Source organism: Ovis canadensis, chromosome 15 (genome assembly GCF_042477335.2).
Source record: "Ovis canadensis isolate MfBH-ARS-UI-01 breed Bighorn chromosome 15, ARS-UI_OviCan_v2, whole genome shotgun sequence".
NCBI classification, from domain to species: domain Eukaryota; kingdom Metazoa; phylum Chordata; class Mammalia; order Artiodactyla; family Bovidae; genus Ovis; species Ovis canadensis.
Genome location: NC_091259.1, coordinates 16,559,060 through 16,579,005, shown reverse-complemented (window position 1 = coordinate 16,579,005; position 19,946 = coordinate 16,559,060). Strand labels below are relative to the sequence as shown.

Genomic DNA, 19,946 nt, shown 5'->3' with positions numbered 1-19,946 from the left:
TGGAAAAGACAATGATGCTGGGAGGGATAGGGGGCAGGAGGAAAAGAGGATAACAAAGGATGAGAGGGCTGGATGGCATCACCAACTCGATGGATGTGAGTTTAAGTGAACTCTGGGAGTTGGTGATGGACAGGGAGGCCTGGCATGCTGTGATTCATGGGGTCGCAAACAGTTGGACACAACTGAGCTACTGAACTGAACTGAATGGGACTGGATGCCATGATCTTAGCTTTTTGAAAGTTGAATGTTAAGCCAGCTTTTTCACTCTCCTCTTTCACCCTCACCAAGAGGCTGTTTAGTTCCTCTTCACTTTCTGCCATTAAAGTCGTATCATCTGCATTCTGAGATTGTTACTATTTCTCCCTGCAATCTTGATTTCAGCCTGTGACTCATCCAGCCTGGCATTTTGCATGATATAAACTCTGCATAGGAGTTAAATTTATAAATTACATTTCTAGGCACTGTGATATATAATTTTGAAAACCTTAAAAAGTAAGTACTATTATTATCTCCATGAGGAAACTGAAGGACAAAGAGGTTAAGAAGTATTTGAAACCAACCAGCTAGAACGGTAAAACTGTTATTAGGTTTTATGATCTTTCTTGGTCCCAGAAGAACACTTTATTACTGCTTACATGTACCGCTTTATCTACACTATTGATAAGAATAACAGCATTATTTGAACTCCTTAGGAAACACCACTGATTTTTCCTTTTTAAATTTTGGAAACTCTAACTCTTCTAATAAAGTGGGCTTAAGTGATAATCAGTTAACTGAAATACTTGTATGTTATATAGTTCAATTCAGGTAGGAACTTTTGTTCTTATTGCTTGATTTCTCTCCTGACTTCACCCTCACCATGTAAGTAACCTCTATTCTTTCTTCCTTTCCTCTGCACTTTTCTGTCCAAAGCAGTTGCTGGATTGTGCTCCTAATTTTGTGACTTTTCTCAGATCTCTAGCAAAGCTGTATTATTTAATGAGCCATGTGAACATCTACTATAGTAGATTTGGAAATTTTTCATGGAAAAAAAAAAGAGATTGGTAGATGATTTCATCCTGTATTCTTTTATTAGTTGAGTGTTAATTAAAGCATATTTTTAGTGTGACAGACTTTGTTCAGATTACTATACTTAGGAAGAGTTCTTTGAAGCACAAGCTTAACTTTATGCATGCTTAAACTAAGGTAGCATAATATATTTTGGTTGCTCTGAGCATTTGCAACCAAACATATAAAATGAAAAGGGACAAAAGTCTACATTTTAATATGCCAGACAAGGCACTAAAATAGCAAGGCATTTACAGATTGTTGGAAAAATGTTAATCACATTATTCAGTCATGGAAGAGCAATGTTCAAAAAAAATTTCAGAAAAATCAGTGAAAGTGAAAGTGTTAGTCCCTCAGTGGTGTCTGATTCTTTGCGACCCCATGGACCATAGCCCACCAGGCTCCTCAGTCCACAGAATTCTCCAGGCAAGAATGCTGGAATGGGTTGCCATGCTCTCCTCCAGGGAATCTTCCCAACCCAGGGATCAAATCTCTGGGTCTCCTGCAATGCAGGAAAATTATTTAACATTTGAGTGACCAGGGAAGCCCAGAGTGAACCCATTAACAATGCATGTAAACTTGATTCTCTGAACTAATAATTTCATGGCATTTATCAGTAGCCAACTGAGGGAGAGAGGAATCTAGCTGCATAAATATAAATCAAAATTTGACTATATTTAAATATATTTGGTTTTAAGTAAATGTGTATTTCTCTGAACTCAATGAAAGCATTTATTACATGTTTGATCATATTAATTTTTTGCTTCTAACAAGAATTATAGAACTTTCACAACAGAATGACTCTGAAAAATTAAGGCATATCTCTACATATCATAAGCATGTTGTTTTATAAATAAAGGATATAATTAAAATCAGTGGACTCCAAAGTGTTGACTGCAGAGATAATAACTGTGTGCCATCAACTTGAAAAAGAAATGAATGAGCATGGGTTCCACTGATCATCTGCATGTAATTAGGAAATTTAAGCTAATTAGAATGAGAGTGTTCATTTCAAACATTGTCATCCTGACAGCAGAACACACTGCCTGAGTTATATCTATTAAGCCTTAGGTTTTCTTTTTTGTTTCTTTTTTCATTTTTATTGAGATATAATTGATATATAACACTATACTAAAAGTGAAAAACAATGATTTTATATATTTGTATATTACAAGATGACTATCATAATAAATTTAGTTAATATTAATCACCTCACACAGTTTTGTTTTTCCTTATGATGAGAACTTTTAAGATATGCTTTCAGCAATATTCAAATATATGATAACAGTATTTTTAACTATAGTCACTATGTCTTCCCAGAATTTATTTATCTTGTATCTGGAAGTTTATACCTTTGTACCACATTTGCCTGTTTCCTCAAGCCCTGTCCTCACCTCTGGCGATTACCAATTCATTCCCTGTTCCTACCAGTGCCTTTTTTTTTTTTAAGATTCCACGTGTAAGTGAGATCATACAATGTTTGTCATCCCCTGTCCAGCTTATTTCACTTAATGCAATGCCCTCCATGTCCATCCATGTTGTCTCAAACGGTCGAGTTACTTTCTTTGTATGCCTGAATAGTATTTCATTGTATTATAATACACTATATGTTTTTTATCCATTCATCAATCAATACATTTAGGTTATTTCCCTGTCTTTAAAGCCTCAGGTTTTTGTTACCATTTCAGTTACTATTTTCTGTTACTATTTCCTATTATATCTAGCAAGCCTGTTGTAGAAAGAACAGTTCATGCTTATACACTAACTTATACACTTATACATAACTTATAACTTATATACTTATACATAAACTATTAAAACACAATGCTCTATAATGCCTCTTTTGTATCATTTATTATACACTAAAGGGCTTCTCTTGTGGCTCAGCTGGTAAAGAATCCACCTGCAATGTGGGAGACTTGGGTGCAAGATCCACTGGAGAAGGGAAAGGCTACCCACCGCAGTATTCTGGCCTGGAGAATTCCAGGGACTGGGTAGTCTATGGAGTTGCAAAGAGTTGGACATGACTGAGTGACTTTCACTTTCATTATACATTAAAATTGGATAAACTTACTTAACATGAAGCTGAATATGGATTTCTCTGGTAGCTGAGACGGTAGAGAATCCAACTGTAATGTGGGAGACCTGGCTTTGATCCCTGGGTTGGGAAGATCCCCTGGAGAAGTGAATAGTTACCCACTCCAGTATTCTTGCCTGGAGAATTCCATGGGCAGAGGACCTTGGCAGGCAAAGAGTCAGACACTACTGAGTGACTTTCATTTCACTACCTTAAAAGAAACTGATAGCAGTAGGAAGACTTCAAAAACTAATTTTATATGATAAAAGAAATTTTACAAAATCTAGGTCAATTGTGAATAATTTGACAAGGATGTTTCCCATACAAAAGCAAATTAAATTTTGCTTTCTTGGTTCCTCAAAGTGGAAATTTTCCCCACACTTTTCATTAGTTTCTTCTTTTTTTTTTTTTTTTTTACTCAAAAAGTTAAAATCTTTGAAAAATCTCAATATATTTTCTAAACAACAAAAAAAAGCATTCATAGACTATGCGACAATACTACCAAAACAAGAAAGTTTTGACATCAAACCATCACTTGTATTTTATCCTACTCATGTTTCTTTAATGACCTTCAAGAATTATTCACAAAAGCTAGAGGTTCCAAGCATTCTCTTTTTAGATTATGTCTGAGGGCTGAATAAAACAGAAAAGGACTTTCAGTGCCTAGTGTTTCCACAAAATCCATGCTTGTGGGGAGAGTATCTTCCAAGAAAAATATGCGAGATCCTAAATCTGGGTATAAATAAATAATTCCAATATAATAGATGAAGTAGGTGGCTCTGGTAGCTATTAGTTGAATATTATTTAGCTATTAATTGTCAGAGATGAATGTGAAACATATTTGTATGTGGATAACTTTTTATTTTTTATAAACAAATGATACTATTGTGGCACAATATCAACAAATTAACTTGTTTACGCAGTTTATTTGACCATGCATTGATGGTCACAGTATTCAGAACTCTGACATTAGCCACTGATGAATATTTGGAATTGTGTATCCCTGTCCTTTTACACATAAAGTTAAACCAGTTCTTTTCTTGTGTGCTTTATCCATACCATACACCAGAAAAAAAAGAACTTTGACTTAGTACTGTATAACAGTGATTTGGAGACCTGGTATCAAGGCACACTGCCATGTCATAAGTTGTCACATGCAGAAATAACTTTTGACTATTAGTAAAAAGCTCAAGTCATCTGCCTGTTCTTCATATAAATCAGGATGTATTTACTGCTATTGCTCCAATGACATTATTTTTCTTAGTTGAATCACTTGTAACTTCCTGACTGAGAGACAAAGGGGTATCCAGTTCCATACAATTCTGAGGGAGTACATGAGCATGAACTCCACATGTGAATAATTTTTGACATGTATGTAACTGTGAAAGAAGCAAGAAAAATTTGTCACTGCTTCTGCATGAACAAGATAAGAACTGACATTCATGGAGAACATGGCCTAGGAGATGACATTGGGACCCTGGTGACTTAAGGTCATTTAATTCAACAGACGCAATGATAGTGCTCTTTCCCACCCCCGTGGTCCAGGGAGAATTTTTTTTTCCTTTCTATTAGTATATAAATTCTACATCAGTTTTTCTAGTATATGAAATGTGTGAATATCTGCCAGTAATTAAAAGCCTTTCATCCAAGTAGGTAATATATGAAAGTTAATGTATTGTTTATGAGTATATCAAGATCATTTAAAAACTATCTGTTGAGATATAAAGGTAACACTGAAGTGTAATATTGCTAATGCAGTCTCATAGCCTGGAAAAGGCTTTCTTTTAATAGTTTTTTTCATTTAACAGTTATTCTTTTGATAATATTCCCTTTCAACTGCAAACATATTTTGTAGTTTGATTCAGTGAAGGGGAAATTTATTTCTTTGACACCTTATTATTCTTTTAATAATTACACATTTGTAAAACTTTTGCCATGTATCTATATATTTTTCAGTTTGCAGAGAGATTCAGCGGTAGGTATAGTTTTTTTTTTTTTTTTTTTTTTCTTTTAATATGTAATCATTTAAATAGGTTCTCACTCCATGGAGCTACTGCTGAGATTTCTTTACAAGGACCTGCTATACAGCACAGGTGCTCTACTCATTACTCTGTAGTGGGAAAAGAATCTTAAAAAGACTGAATATATGTTTATGTATAACAGATTCACTTTGCAATACACCTGAAACTGACAGAATATTGTAAATAAGCTATGTGTGCTTAGTCGCTTGGTCCTGTCCAACTCCTTGCGACCCCACAGACTAGTCTGCCAGGTTCCTCTGTCCGTGGAATTCTCTAGGCAGGAATACTGGAATGGGTTGCCATGCCCTCCTCCAACGGATCTTCCCAACCCAGGGTTCGAATCCAGGTCTCCACTCCCATAAAAATATCAAAGAAAAAAAAAAGAAATTCCGTTTACCCTTCTAAATAAACTATAATTGGCATTTTCCATGGGAAAAAAAAGAAGAATAAAGACTAGTTTTTAGCTGGGGGAAAAGTTTCTTTAAACTGGAGTTTCCTGGGAGTTCTAGTAAAGCCCTAAGACTAATGTCTACCTGTGGAATTTCCAGGGGCTCTGCAAGCCCTGGATCACAGAAGATTCACATGATTAGAAAGGAAAAAAATGTGTAGCATGAAGCTTAACTTATCATTAGTAGATGTCCTTGACTGTAGTGTTAATTATGATTTGGACCTTATAAACCAGAGAACATTTACAAGAGAATAATTAGTTTGGAGATGCAGTATATGGCCATGAAAAATATCTGCCAAACTCTCCCACAGAGATTTGAAAGCAGGGTATTCATCACAAATGTTTTGTTTTAATATTGAATAAGAACATCCTGACTTCAAACAAATTTTGATCTGTTTATTTGAAAATGTTACTCAACCAGGTAGAATTATGATGCATTCTTATTGTAAGGACAGTTAAAGTGTGCATTTTCCTCACTCATGGCCCGTTTTTAACCACAGTTCCAAAGACAGCACCTACCAATGTAAGTGGAAGAAGTGGAAGAAGGCACGAGTTGGTCATCGCCTGGGAGGTAAGAAAGCCCACTCAGATGTCAGGACGTGTTGATTCCTTAAATAGAAAGCTACACATAGGGTATGAGTACCTGGTACAGAGTATCTGTGTAATTTTTGTTTGAGATTACAAATGAGATTACAAAACACTTTGAGCATCAATTACTCACATGAATATTTCCAATGTGAACCTTTCATACCAAGTCTAAAGTCCCATCCTGTCATATGGGCTCTGTTAGAATAAAGCTTGAATAATTAAAATACGTCCTCTCTCAAATTTGTTCAGATGTTTGTTTGGCTTAGTTTAATGTTTGATTACTTCACAGTTGACATTTTGTGGGCTAAACCCACTGAGGTTTTTCTGGAGTAGAGCCTGGGATATCTCATTTATCCCATAAAACAATCCCACTAGTGGTGATAATTTTCCCTGTTTTCTAAATGATGACTGATACACAGTTTGAGTAATTTCCTGAGAAACAGCAGAATTAGGATTTTTATAACAAAATGCTTGTTCTTTTGTATCCCTCACCATCTGACCTCCAAAATTCCTTCTGTCAAAGGAAAGGAGTGGGGGTGAAAGCCTGTGAGAGGTACATTTATTTTACATAAAGCCACTTTCCTCCTCTGATGTTAACTTACTCTACTATGAAATATAGCTTCGTAGATCACAGATCAGTGCCTCAAAAAGTGGAGATGGAAGTGCCTATTGGAGAAAACTGAACTAATCCCTGACCATCTCAAAGAACAATGAAAGAATGTACAAAAATATACAGAAAAACTTCTTTCCCCTTAGTAAATCTTCCATGAGCACATCCTCTGACCTGTTCCTCTGTTCATTCTCTTCTTCTTCAATAAAACTTTATGTCTTGCTTTTGATTTCTGCAGAGGTATTAACTTCCCAATTCCTGACCTTCACTGAGATCATACCTCTTTAAATGGAATTGCCTTCCCTGTCAGTTGTGTGTCTTACTCAGCTTGGGCTACTGTAACAAAAATGCCATAGACTGGGTGGCTTATACACAACAGAAATTTATTTCTCACAGTTTTGGATGCTGGAAGTCCAGTTCTAGAAAGCACAGGTGGGTTCAGGTCTAGTGAGGGCCTACTTCCTGGTGCTTATAGCACCATCTTCTCACTGTGTCCTCATCTGGCAAAGGGGCAGAAGAGCTCTTTAGAGTCTATTATTAGGGCACTAATCTGACTCATGAGTACTCCATCCTCATAACTAAATCACCTACCCCAAATCCATCTCCTAATACAATCACATGGGGGATTAGGAATTATCACATAAACTGGTGGGGTGGGGGTGGGGGAGATGATATAAACATTTAGTTTATAGTACTTTGATATGATAGATTTTGTCTCTTTTTTTCCTCAAATCAAATTTTTTTTTTATAAAGTAACAAATATTTGTGTGTGTTAAGTCACTTGAGTCATGTCCAACTCTGAAAGCCTATGGACTGTAGCCTTCCAGTCTCCTCTTTCCATGGGATTCTCCAGGCAACAATACTAGAGTGGGTAACCATGCCCTCCTCCGGGGGATCTTCCCTACTCAGGGATCAAACTTTCAGCTCTTGAGACTCCTGCACTGCCGGCAGATTCTTTACTGCTGAGGCACTGTCTATTGGATATCTATTTGTCAAACATTGTCCTAGGCAATGGTTGGTAACTGCTCCATTGACTAACCAGTTAATCACAATTGCACAATGCAATTCATGCCTATTTAACAAATTTAAATGTGGGAATTCTCTTGCAGTCCAGTGGTTAGGGCTCCAGTCTTCCACTAAAGAGGACATGGATTGGGGAACTATGATCTGGTATATGAGGCCATGTGACCAAAAAAATAAAAATTAAAGAATTTAAATATAAATCATATAATACAAGCTTCTTGTGCATATACTGCATTCTAATTATTCTAATATTTTATATGTTAGTAAAGCACAAAAGTAATTAAGGAAAATACTAAAAAAAGAAAAACAAAAAGGTCTTACATTAATTTCTCCTAAATTTTCTGAGCAAAGACCTTTGCAGAGCATTACCAGTGACAAGATTTTCCCAACCACCAGACCATATGACAATTTTCACCAACATGTTAAATTCTAGTGTGGACTCCAAGGACCTTTGTTTCATATACATGACTAATTGGAGTAAAGTTGTCTCACTTCAAGAGTTTTTAATACTCTTGATAATTTTCTTAAATATCAACTGATACCATTTAATTTTTTAACTTTTACCTTTAAAGCCTTTTAAATTTGCAACAACTGCCAAGTGATTATGTTACATTGGCTTTCAATGTACTAGAAAGTTCGGAGAATCTCTTTTGTTCTAGTTATCTATAATTTTAAAAGTTTAAAGACTGGAATAAATAGGTTTCTTAACCAGTTATTTTGCTGATAATTAATTGTATTTTTCCTTCTCTAGCCAGTATCTGAAGAGTTTCAGAATGGGGAAGGCTTTGGCTATATTGTGGCTTTCAGGCCCAACGGAACACGTGGCTGGAAGGAAAAAATGGTGACATCCTCTGAAGCTTCAAAATTCATCTATCGAGATGAAAGTGTCCCTCCTCTTACCCCCTTTGAAGTGAAGGTTGGCGTTTATAACAATAAAGGGGATGGACCTTTCAGTCAAATTGTTGTCATATGTTCAGCTGAAGGAGGTCAGTTTTATCATCCTTATTTTCATTTAACATTTTAATATTTATTTTGGTAACTGAATGTGACATTATTGTATTATTAGAAAATACAGATATGCCCGAAGAGGAAATAAAAAACCCATAAAACAAAACTTAGCCATAAATTCACTATACTTTTTAGATATATTTTTCCAAAATTTTTCCAAATAAGTTTTATTGAAAAAAGTTGATAATTCCATATATTAATACTTTTCTTTATGTTCTTCATGCCCCACTGATATATGGCAAATATCTTTCCATGATAATAACAGTATTAGTAATGCCTGTTATGTAGTCTATTCTGTGAACGTATGGACATTTAGCTATTCTTCTTTGGTTTGAAATTTAGATCATTTTCCATTTTAATCCACAAAAATTTAAATTTATATCAAATGAATTTAAATAAATACTCCAATAAATATCTGTTACTAACATCATATACAAAATATTGTACTGATAAAGAAGTATCAGACAGGATTTTTTGTTGCAAGCTTTTCACACATGGTATCATTAAATCCTCACAACAATCTTGACTAATAGGCATTATAATCCCCATTAAAGGGAAAGAGAAGTTGAAGCTCAGGAAAATTAAGAAACTTGCTGAAAAAGTTACATAGTTTGTAATTGAGAATTAAACCCATTGCTGCCAATCATTAAATCCTTGATTTGTCTATAGCAAGCTGCTATCATATGCATAACCTTGTTCAATCTCAATATAAAACTACTAGGTAGTGAAACTGATAAACATCTTTTACTATTGTGATTATGTAACTATTATTCACTTAATACTAGTTAGTGTATCATGATTAGTCAACAGAAAATAACAGAATTCTGTATCATTAAAGCTACCATTTAATAGGAAAAAAAACTGCCAGATAAGGAGGACCTGGGCAGTATACCCATTTCATAGACTGTACGACATTGTGTTTACTTGCAGGGCTAAGTGAAATTCTGCCCTTGAATTGAAGAAAGACTATGATGTTATTCATGGCTATAGTCAATAGGTGGTAGTGCTAGGATGCCAACTCAGCTTTCTACATCAAAATCTCTGGTTCTTTCAAGGTTTAGTACAAAAATGCATTTTCTACTAAATGCATAAGAAGCTTGACATTGAGAGGAAGCTTGACAGAACTAACTCCCCAAAGTTAGCTATTCCACATAGTCTTTCTTCAATTCAAGCGCAGAATTTCAGTTGGCCCTGAAAGTAAATACAATGCCTTACGGTCCCTAAACTTGACAGCCAGCTGAGTTAATGCTCCACCAGAGACAGCACAGATTTGTCCTTCCAAATAATTACTGCTTTTATAAACTGACTTTTTTATTTCCTTTGTGCCTACATATGTGACTCAATAGCTCAAGAGGATTATCAATCTTTTTGGTACTGGGCATTCATGGGGGTAAATAAATAACTTCTTTTGAATATTGAAATACAAAGGTAGTATTTGATTTATGAAAGATGTAGTTTTTCATTACCAGCTCCTTTGTATTTTGTGACATAGAGGAAAATTTTGAAGCAGAAGTAGAAAATTTACCCTAGTATTAGAATGACCAAGGAAGTGAAGAGTCAAGTAATACCAAACAACTGTAAGTGTCCTGATGAGACATGCATGCACTTATTGCTGTTTAGTCACTAAGTTGTGTCCAACTCTTTGTGACCCCATGGACTGTAGCCCACCAGGCTCCTCTGACCATGAGATTTTCCAGGCAAGAATACTAGAGTGGGTTGTCATTTCCTTTTCCAGGGGATCGTCCTGACCTGGGAATCGAATCTACTTCTCTTTCACTGGCAGATGGATCCTTTACCTTTGAGCCACTGGGGAAGCCCATTCATGCACTTAGCATCTCAAATTTGTGATGTGCTTTCAGATAGTATATACAGTCTCCATATTACTTATATTAACTCTTACAATCAAATGTGAGGTAGGAATCTCAAGTTGCAATTCACTTGTAGGAAACTGAGGCTCAGAGGCTAAGTAACATGCTAAATTCAACCCAGTAAAGGACAATAGTTGTACCTTTTTTTGTAACTCTAGTAACTCAGTAAGTTACTTAAGTAAGCTACTTAAGTGTAAGTGATAGGACTGGGGTTTGAACCCAGGTGTGTATGACTCCAAAACTAATGCTTTTAGTCACTACCCTGTATCATCTCATCAGTAATGTTTTTAATAATAATATTTTGCTACTGTTTTATTTTATTGTGTATATTATTTTGTATCATTTGTCATGCACATGGCCCAAAAGTTCATGTGAGATGAATTTCAGGGGTTTATGAACATGATTTGCATGGTAACACCAGTGCTGCCTTTAAAAACTCCAAATTTATACATTCCTTGTCAACATTTGCTTTGAAATTAAATTATAGTAGCCACCATGGGTTGTTTACCCTATTTCCTTAAACTTGAGATGGTTTGCCATTAGAGATTCCTCTTTCTAGCTAGATAGAAAATATGCACATTTTCAAAGACACTGAAGCTGTTGCTGTAACATATTTCTTAGTAACACTTCATTTATTTTTGTTGACTGAAATGTGAAAGATATAAGGAAAATTAAATCTGGATAGAGTCTGCCTTTGTTCTGACAACAAAATTAAAACATATATTTAGCATTTGCTCACTAATTAATTTTACTAACTTGGAACTTCATGTGTAAATATTAATAGAGCTTTAGCACCATTACATTGTGTCAACCAGGAAAAGCAGGATCATGGAAGGAAGAGAGTATTTGCCTGGAGTGGGCAGAGCTTCAGATGGAAGCTCAAACTAACTTGAAAGCCTTTGGCAGTTATTTTCACCTATCTGAGCCTTGCCTTCCTCCACTTTAAAAGTGGAAATCTATGTTATCGCTGTAAGGCTGAAATTCTGTTATTCTATTTTCTGAAAAATTCTTTTACATTTCAGTTGTCCCAGAATAGGCAGTAATAATAGATCCATTTTTCTTCTAGAATAAAATCAGAGAAGGGACTTCCCTGGTGGTTCAGTGGCTAAGGCTCTGAGTTCCCAATGTAGGGGGTCAATCCCTCATCAGGCAGCTAGATCCCACGTGTTGCAACCAAGACCCAGCGAAGTCTAATGGGTGATTTTGGGCTTCCCAGCCAGCACAGTGGTAAAGAATCTCTCTGCCAAAGCAGGAGAAGCAAGAGACATGGGTTTGATACCTGGGTCTGTAAGATCCCCTGAAGTAGGAAATGGCAGCCCACTCCAATTTTCTGGCCTGGAGAATCCCAGGGACAGAGGAGCCTGGCTGGCTATAGTTCATGTGGTAGCGAAGAGTCAGATAAGATTGAGCACACACACACAAACAGGGAAATCAACATCCTTTTTAGTCACTTGGCAAACAATTGGAAAAGGAGTGGACATTTTCAAGATTGGACAATTTTAAAAAGAGTAAAGGGCTGTTCAGTTCAGTTCAGTTCATTCACTCAGTCATGTCTGACTGTTAGCGACCCCATGAATTGCAGCACGCCAGGCCTCCCTGTCCATCACCAACTCCCGGAGTTCACTCAGACTCACGTCCATCGAGTCAGTGATTTATAAACTAATAAAAATAGAATATAGTACTCATGCCAGAGCAGATTCCTCTTGTATATGCCTGTGATGTTCACAGAGATTCATGGTGAGCCCTTGTCATCATACTCTTGCCCAAAGCCCAAATATCTGATTGAGATTGCATTTCTCCATAAGACAAATTCTGTTTCTTTGTTCTTCCATTAACCTAGTCCACCTGTTTATCACCTCAAAAGCCCTCTTTATTCTTAAATAAAGTGAAGAACAAGAGCAGGGGGACTAGTTTTCTATTCCCTTTTATGGGTATAGTTTCTTCCCTTCGTTCATGACACAGCTAGGGTACCAGGAAGAAGGTATCGCCTTTTCAGAGCTGACAATGAGCCCTGAAGAGAAATGTGCCAGGTGCCGTATCAAGCGCAGCCACCAGATTTTGCGTTGATGGAGAGAAGCACGAAAGTCAAGGACTTCAAGGCACACCTGACAGTACTAGCTCTCAACCTAGTTCCCCTGGCACATCAACAGAGGATGGCCTTCACATCCAGAACACATTTCCATAAGTGCTTGTGTGCATTTGCCATGTGCTTCGTCTTTTTTCCTTTTCTCTCAAGAAACCTATTGGATTGTAAGTGAGGCATATATTACTGAAGGCAAAACATTGAATATGATCTGTTATAGAAGGAATCATCCTTTATACACATAGATACTTAGTAAATCACTTAGGAAATGACTCTCACCACTCAAAGGTTGGCTATTGCCCTAAAGTACCATCAGAAATTACTGGGCTTCCTTGGTGGCTCAGAAGGTAAAGAGTCTACCTGTAATGCAGGAGATCTGGGTTTGACCCCTGGGTAGCAGGGATTCCCTGGAGAAGGGAATGGCAACCCACTCCAGTGTTCTTGCCTGGAGAATTCCATGGACAGAGGAGCCTGCTGGGCTACAGTCCATGGAGTCACAAAGAGTTGGATGCAACTGAGCAACTAACACTTTCACTGTCAGAAAACCTCCAGATGTTTGTTGTTGTTGTTTTTTCCTGTTAACACCCTTGAGACGCTGAAATCTTTCAAGGTTTACACAATGGAAGTAACCCTGAATGACTCTTTCAGTGACAGGCAGCATCTGATATAGTGCCAGAGGAAAGAGGTTTGCCTGCTAGGACTTCCATGCATCGTAGACATGTATCAGTTATCCATATCCTTTGAACCAAGCAAAAGTTATGTGCATTCCAACCCTGATTTGACTTCAGGTCTCAGGGTATGGTATAATCCAGGGGTCCCCCACCTCTGGGATCTAATACCTGATGATTTGAGATGGAGCTGATGTAATAGTAATAAAAGAAATAAAATGCACAATAGACATAAGGCCCTTGAATCATCCTGAAACCATCCCCGACCCTGACTTTGAAAACACTGTCTTCAAAAACACTGTCTTCCATAAAAAGGGTTCCTGCTGCCAAAAATGTGGGGGACCACTCCATACAATACTCTCATATTGGAAATAATCCTCTTTTTTTAAAGAATAGCAAAGTTCCAACATAACTGGTTTTAAAGTGCATAGTACAAATGATAAAAAGCAATTTTTTTCCAACATGAGAAATCAAATCAGCCTTAATTTCCACATTTCTAGAAATACCTTTTAATTAAAGTTATATCTGTTTTCCATTTATTTCTTGTTACTATAGCTTTGGAAAGAACCTGAGAATTCAATACATCTGATAGAAAATTAGAGGGAACTTTAATATAGATTAATTGTAGGTTGAAAGGTTTATTTTTACATAATGCGTGTTAGCCTTTTCTAGTTTTTTTTTTTGGGGGGGGGGGTGTCTTTTTCCTTGTATGGAAAAACTGTGTGGTTTTTACTTTTTATTAAAGTCAGAAGCTTCTTCTAGCTTGCAGAAAATGATACACAATTATCCTCTTGCAAATTGAGTTACCACAGCTCAAATTAAAACCTGACTTTCATGGGATATTATTCTGCAGATCAGTCCTGAGCTGAAACTGAGCTCAGTGGGATTTATGTGAACTTGAAAATTAATAAATTGGCATATTAGTTGTAAAATGCAAGGAATAATTTCCTGACTTTGCCAGATTATCCATTTGGATTAGTGCCTATAAAAGTTCAACTACAGCTGTCTTCACTCAATTTTTAAATAATGAAGCCATAGCCCTTCTCCCAAGGAGTTTATTAAACTGTCCTTTGATTAATGGTATTGCCCACCCCTCCTGGGAAGTCAAATGTATAATCAATATTACAAGCTCATCCCCCCATATTATTTGGAGAACTCAAGCTGCTAGGTCATTTAACACAAATGCATCATCTAAATTCACGAACATGGTAATGCTGTACAATATTTTTAATATAATTCAGTTCAGTTCAGTTTAGCCACTCAGTGGTGTCCAATTTTTTGCAACCCCATAGACTGCAGCACGCTAGGCTTTCCTGTCCATCACCAACTCCTGGAGCTTACTCAAATTCATGTGCATCAAGTCGGTGATACATCTTTCCCAGCATCAGGGTCTTTTCCAATGAGTCAGCTCTTCACATCAGGTGGCCAAAATATTGGAGCTTCAGCTTCAGCATCAGTCCTTCTAATGAACACTCAGGACTGATTTCCTTTAGGATGGGGTGGCTGGATCTCCTTGCAGTCCACAGGACTCTCAAGAGTCTTCAACATCACATTTCAAAAGCATCAGTTCTTCAGTACTCAGCTTTCTTTATAGTCCAACTCTCACATTCATACATGGCTACTGGACAAACCATAGCTTTGACTAGATGGATCTTTAGTTAGCCTGTCCACTTTATATCCCAAGACTGGAGTGAAGGAGCCAGCCATGGTCTAATTAATATTATCACAAGTGAAAAAAAAATCTTTAAAAATCTTTGAATTTTTAGACATAATGCTATATAATATAATCTCAGAAATAAGTCCCTAAATTTTCATCAAATTTTCCAAGTATAACAGATAGAAGCAAGAGTGGTGAGAAACATCCTGGCATTTACAGATCAGGAGATTTTCAGCGATGCCTGAATATGAGATCTATGAGTAGCAATGTAGCTGTGATGCAAAATTATTTAAAAAAAAAAATTCCAAGAAATAGGAATAAAAGGAGTTGAAAGTAAGTCTGTAGCAGGCTTAAATAGGAGATGATAGGGGTTCAGGTGTGATTCCCAGAAGACTCAGTGGTAAAGAATCTGCCTGCCAGTGCAGGAGACACAGGAGACCTTGGTTTGATCCCTGAGTCGGGAAGATCTCCTGGGGAGATCTTGGCATGGCTGCCCATTCCAATATTCTGGCCTGGAGACTCTCATAGACAGAGGTGCCTGGTAGGCTACAATTGCGAACAGTCCAACACACCTGAAGCAACTGAGCACAAGCACAGGAGTTCAGGCAGTTTCTGGCAAGACCGAGAGAGGCCAAGTGGGGGTTCCAATATCAATATTCTTGAGATGAGTTAGGTGTGGAGGGCAAGGAGAAGAAAACACGTGAGGAAAAAGCACCCAGAGTGTAAGCAGCGATGTGTGCACAGAAGCAAAAGAGTGTGATGGCCAGATCCCAGCAGACTGCCTTGCTCAGTTCCTAGCTCTATCTTCTAGCAGCTGTGCAACTTTGGGGAAGTTGCTCAACCTCCTGCTCCTGGATTTCCTCATCTGAAAAGTGGTGGTCCTGATAGTAGGTGTGTTGGGAGGATTAATTGATATATATAAAGAATTTTAAATAAGGCTTAGCATATATCAAAGCTTCAATCAGTGGCAGTTATTATTACCTTTGGTTATTCCCCCCTCCTCATCTATTTTGTTTGTAATTTTTTGTTTTAGTCTTATTCCATCCGTTCATCTGTCAGTTATTTGGAAACAGCTGTGCAGCAAGAGAGTGAACTATATGTTCTCCCTGTAAAAATCTCTTCTGCCCCCCAAAATTACCCTAAGGGATAGAGACTGAGCCAGCTGCCTCCCTGGTGCAATGGAAAAACAACAAAAGACAGAGCACTTGAGATCTGAGTTCTTCTTGGAACTCTTTCGGATCTAGAAGCAGAATTTAGATAAATCAGCCAGTTTCCATGCCACTTTTTTCATTTGCAAAATTGAGAGCATGAATTTAAAACATAGATTCATAACTCAAAACCTAAAGAGATCACATAAGAAGTATAAACAAGTGAAGTAGTCCCAGAAATTTGACCATAGGGAGTGGTGGAGAATCTGGCAAACTGAAAAGAATATGCCCTAACTAATGGGACCAACTGATAGCTCTCATCTACCAATACCCAAGGAGTCAGACTTGGTATCACCCATTTTTCCCAAAATAAGCCACAAATTCTTATTTTAAATGAATTATTGGAATTATTCAATTTAATACATTACTTGGGCAAACAAAATATGGCTGAAGACCCTTTGGTCATCCATATGTGAACAAAAATCCAAGGGACTTTCTAAGATTCTTCCTGGTTGTCCCTTTCCATCATTCAAATACAATGGGATGCCCAAATAGGACATCTAGTTTCAATCCAAAGCAAACATCCTATGATCTAGTCAGCTACTTTTTAAATTTTTAGTTTAATTGGAGCATAATTGTTTTATACTGTTGTGCCGATTTCTGCCATAGAGCATGCATAAGCTACACATATACACACATCCCCTGCTTTTGAGCCTCCCTCCCAGCCCCTCGTCTTACTCCTATAGATTGTCACAGAGTACCAATCTGAGCTCCTTGTGTTATATGGCAACTTCCCACTAACTATCTGATAGATGGTAATATGTATCTTTCAATGCTATTGTCTCAGGAAGTCCCACCTTCTCCTGCCCCTGCTGTGTTCACAAGTTCATTCTCTACATCTGTGTCTCTATTCCTGCCCTGCAAATAGGTTCGTCAGTACCATTTTTCTAGATTCCACATATATGTGCTAATATATGATATTTGTTTTTCTCTTTCTGACATACTTCACTCTGTACAACAGGCTCTAGGTTCATCCACCTCAACGGAACTGACTCAAATTCATTCTCTTTTATATGTACCACTACTTCTTTATCCATTCACCTTGTCTGCAGACAAACTTTTTGATACAAATGAAAATGTTCACTGACTAATAAATGGTGCAAATTGAAACTTTTGGGAGTAAATTGAATGAGGTCACCTTTTTACATGCTTAAATTTTCAATGCAGGTCAACAAGGTTATGTTTGATACTGGCCAGAATACTGGAGTGGGTAGCCTTTCCCTTCTCCAGGGAATCAAAACCAGGTGTCCCACATTGCAGGTGGATTCTTTACCAGTTGAGCCACAAAGGAAGCCCAACAATACTGGAGTGATTTGCCTATCCCTTCTCCAGTGGGTCTTCCAAACCCAGGAATCGAACCAGGGTTTCCTGCATTACAAGAGCTATCAGGGAAGCCCCAATGTTTGATATTATTTATATCTAGAAAGTGAAACAAGTAAAAATTTACTGTTCAATTCTTATTTCATTGACCCTCATTTAATTAGATGTGATCATTGATCCAAGTGACTTTCTAATATTTCATAATATTTAGCCTCTGTGAGTGCAACTGTGGAATGTCTTTTAATGTCTGACATTGATTTAAAAACCTTAGAGTTTTTAAACAGAAATTAGGGTGCTAGTTTGGGAAATAATTTTCTGAATATTTTTCTTTATTTCTTACTTTTTAAAAACTTCCATCATTCTATTTTTAAAAGTACTTAAACTTGTATTGTGCTACAGAAAGCTGAGAGAGAAATTTCTTTCTCTAAAGGTAGAGATAGAAATGCAACCACATATTTTGTGCTTCTGAAATTATTTATCCCCCTGCAATCATCTTTGGCAAAGATATAATTACCTCAATTAAAAAAAAAAAGTTGAAAAAGGCATTTGGCATACAAATCTCTGCAGTGCATTCACTGAAAAGATAAGCAAAACTCCTTCTAAATAACAAATGATATTTAAAGAGTGGCTTTCTTTGAAATAAATCATATCCCAAATCCAGGAGATCAGATTATACACACTTAAGAACATGAGCATTTCCTTTCATTTACTTGCAAAATCAAGAATTTTAGCTCTTATTAAATAGCAATGAAAAAATTGTTGCAAGTTTGCTGATAAGAATTCTAGAATAGAACAAAATTAGAAGCTTTTCCCATAGTTTTTGTTGTTGTTGTTATTGTTAATGGTAAATGCACAAATAATATACAGTTGGGAAGTGGGATGTGGGAAACCACTTAGCAAAATAAAATAAAAGATATTTAAAGGACAGAATGAGATATTGCAAATTATACCATGGCAGAAACTAATGTCAGCTTCTGTGAAAAGATTAATGTGAATTTATCAAAGTACTTTGAATTAATGCAAATATAATATGTAATTTTAATTAAAGCTTTACCAAAAGACAAACCATTGCTTAGTACAAACTTTGAAAAAGTCTTTTGTGGACTTATTTTATAGTAACAAGGGCAGATGTTTTTTATTTTTATTTTTTCAGTTAATAATATATGAAGGCTCTCCAGGTGGGCATGTGGCCACCTCCCATCAGAAAGTGAAATATTCTCAGCAAATGGCTATACTTCCCTTTATATGTCTAAAACATAAAAATCTTATTTAGAACTCTACGTTTGCCATCTGGTTGATTGAATCTAAATAGATTCATCTGAAGTCTTAGCAATGATAAGCTTCATCTGAAATTTTGGCAGTGATATGGGGTTAAAATCAAAGTCTCTACAATTTTCATGGGGTAGGAGTTTTTGACATCGACTGTGTACAGATTGGTTGAACTAATGTATGGCCTTTATTCTACCATTTCTTTTAACGTGTGTTTGTCACATAGTATTTATGATTCAGCAGTGTCAAAGCTGAAAATATTTTGTTCCTCACATACAGTACAACCTCAAATAAAGTGCACCCCTTGATGGATGCCAGTCAGACATGATGTATTTCAAAAAAAAAAAAAGCAAAAACTAAAACAGCACAAAGGTCACTGAACACAGACACAAATGAAAAGGTGGTTTAGAGCAACAGCACCGAGACCTCCAGGGACTTTCCTTTTCAGCCCATACCAGTCTTAAAAGTCAATGCATGTCTTTTAAATATCATGATTCATAACACATTCTTTACACAATCATGGAAATGTGGCTTTGTGGTTGAAACAACAACAAAAGAAATCAAATGAAACTTAGATCCTGTTTGTGCCTTCACAAGGTAAAAGGTAAAATAGGTAATATTTTCTGAATAGATGTGTTAAGTGCCAAGAACTATGCTAAAGAGTTTATATGTATTATTCCAATTAAAATTAACCTTAAAAACCTACGAGCTGAGTATTCTCAATATGCCTGATGACAGATGATGGGACTAGAGCTCAGGAAGAAGTAAAGTAACTTGCCTGAAGGTAAATAATTTTCCGGAAGGCAAAAAACCACCTTAGCAAGCAAAAAAGCCAAGCCTGACTCCTAGTCCATTCTTTCGATCATTATGCTAGTCTGGCAGACAATTTAAGTCAGACAATTTAACTTCTTCAGAAACATCCTAGTTAATCCAAGGATAAAGATCTTCTTCGCTTATCTTCCTAGATTTATTTGTCATTGGTAAGGTACTGATGAGACGTGACCTCGGAGAAATCCAAAAAGATCATCTTTTTATCTTGTTGTGTTTTTCA

The 19,946-nt window shown here is 36.6% G+C and overlaps 1 protein-coding gene across 1 annotated transcript in view; it reads left to right on the top strand.

The window, feature by feature from the left end:
• Positions 1 to 19,946, top strand: part of CNTN5 (contactin 5) — a 642,146-nt gene that overhangs the window by 568,222 nt on the left and 53,978 nt on the right. The window contains exons 16-17 of the mRNA XM_069553671.2: positions 6,094 to 6,164; positions 8,566 to 8,800. Coding sequence (XP_069409772.2) covers positions 6,094 to 6,164; positions 8,566 to 8,800 — 306 coding nt within the window. The remainder of the gene's footprint in view (positions 1 to 6,093; positions 6,165 to 8,565; positions 8,801 to 19,946) is intronic.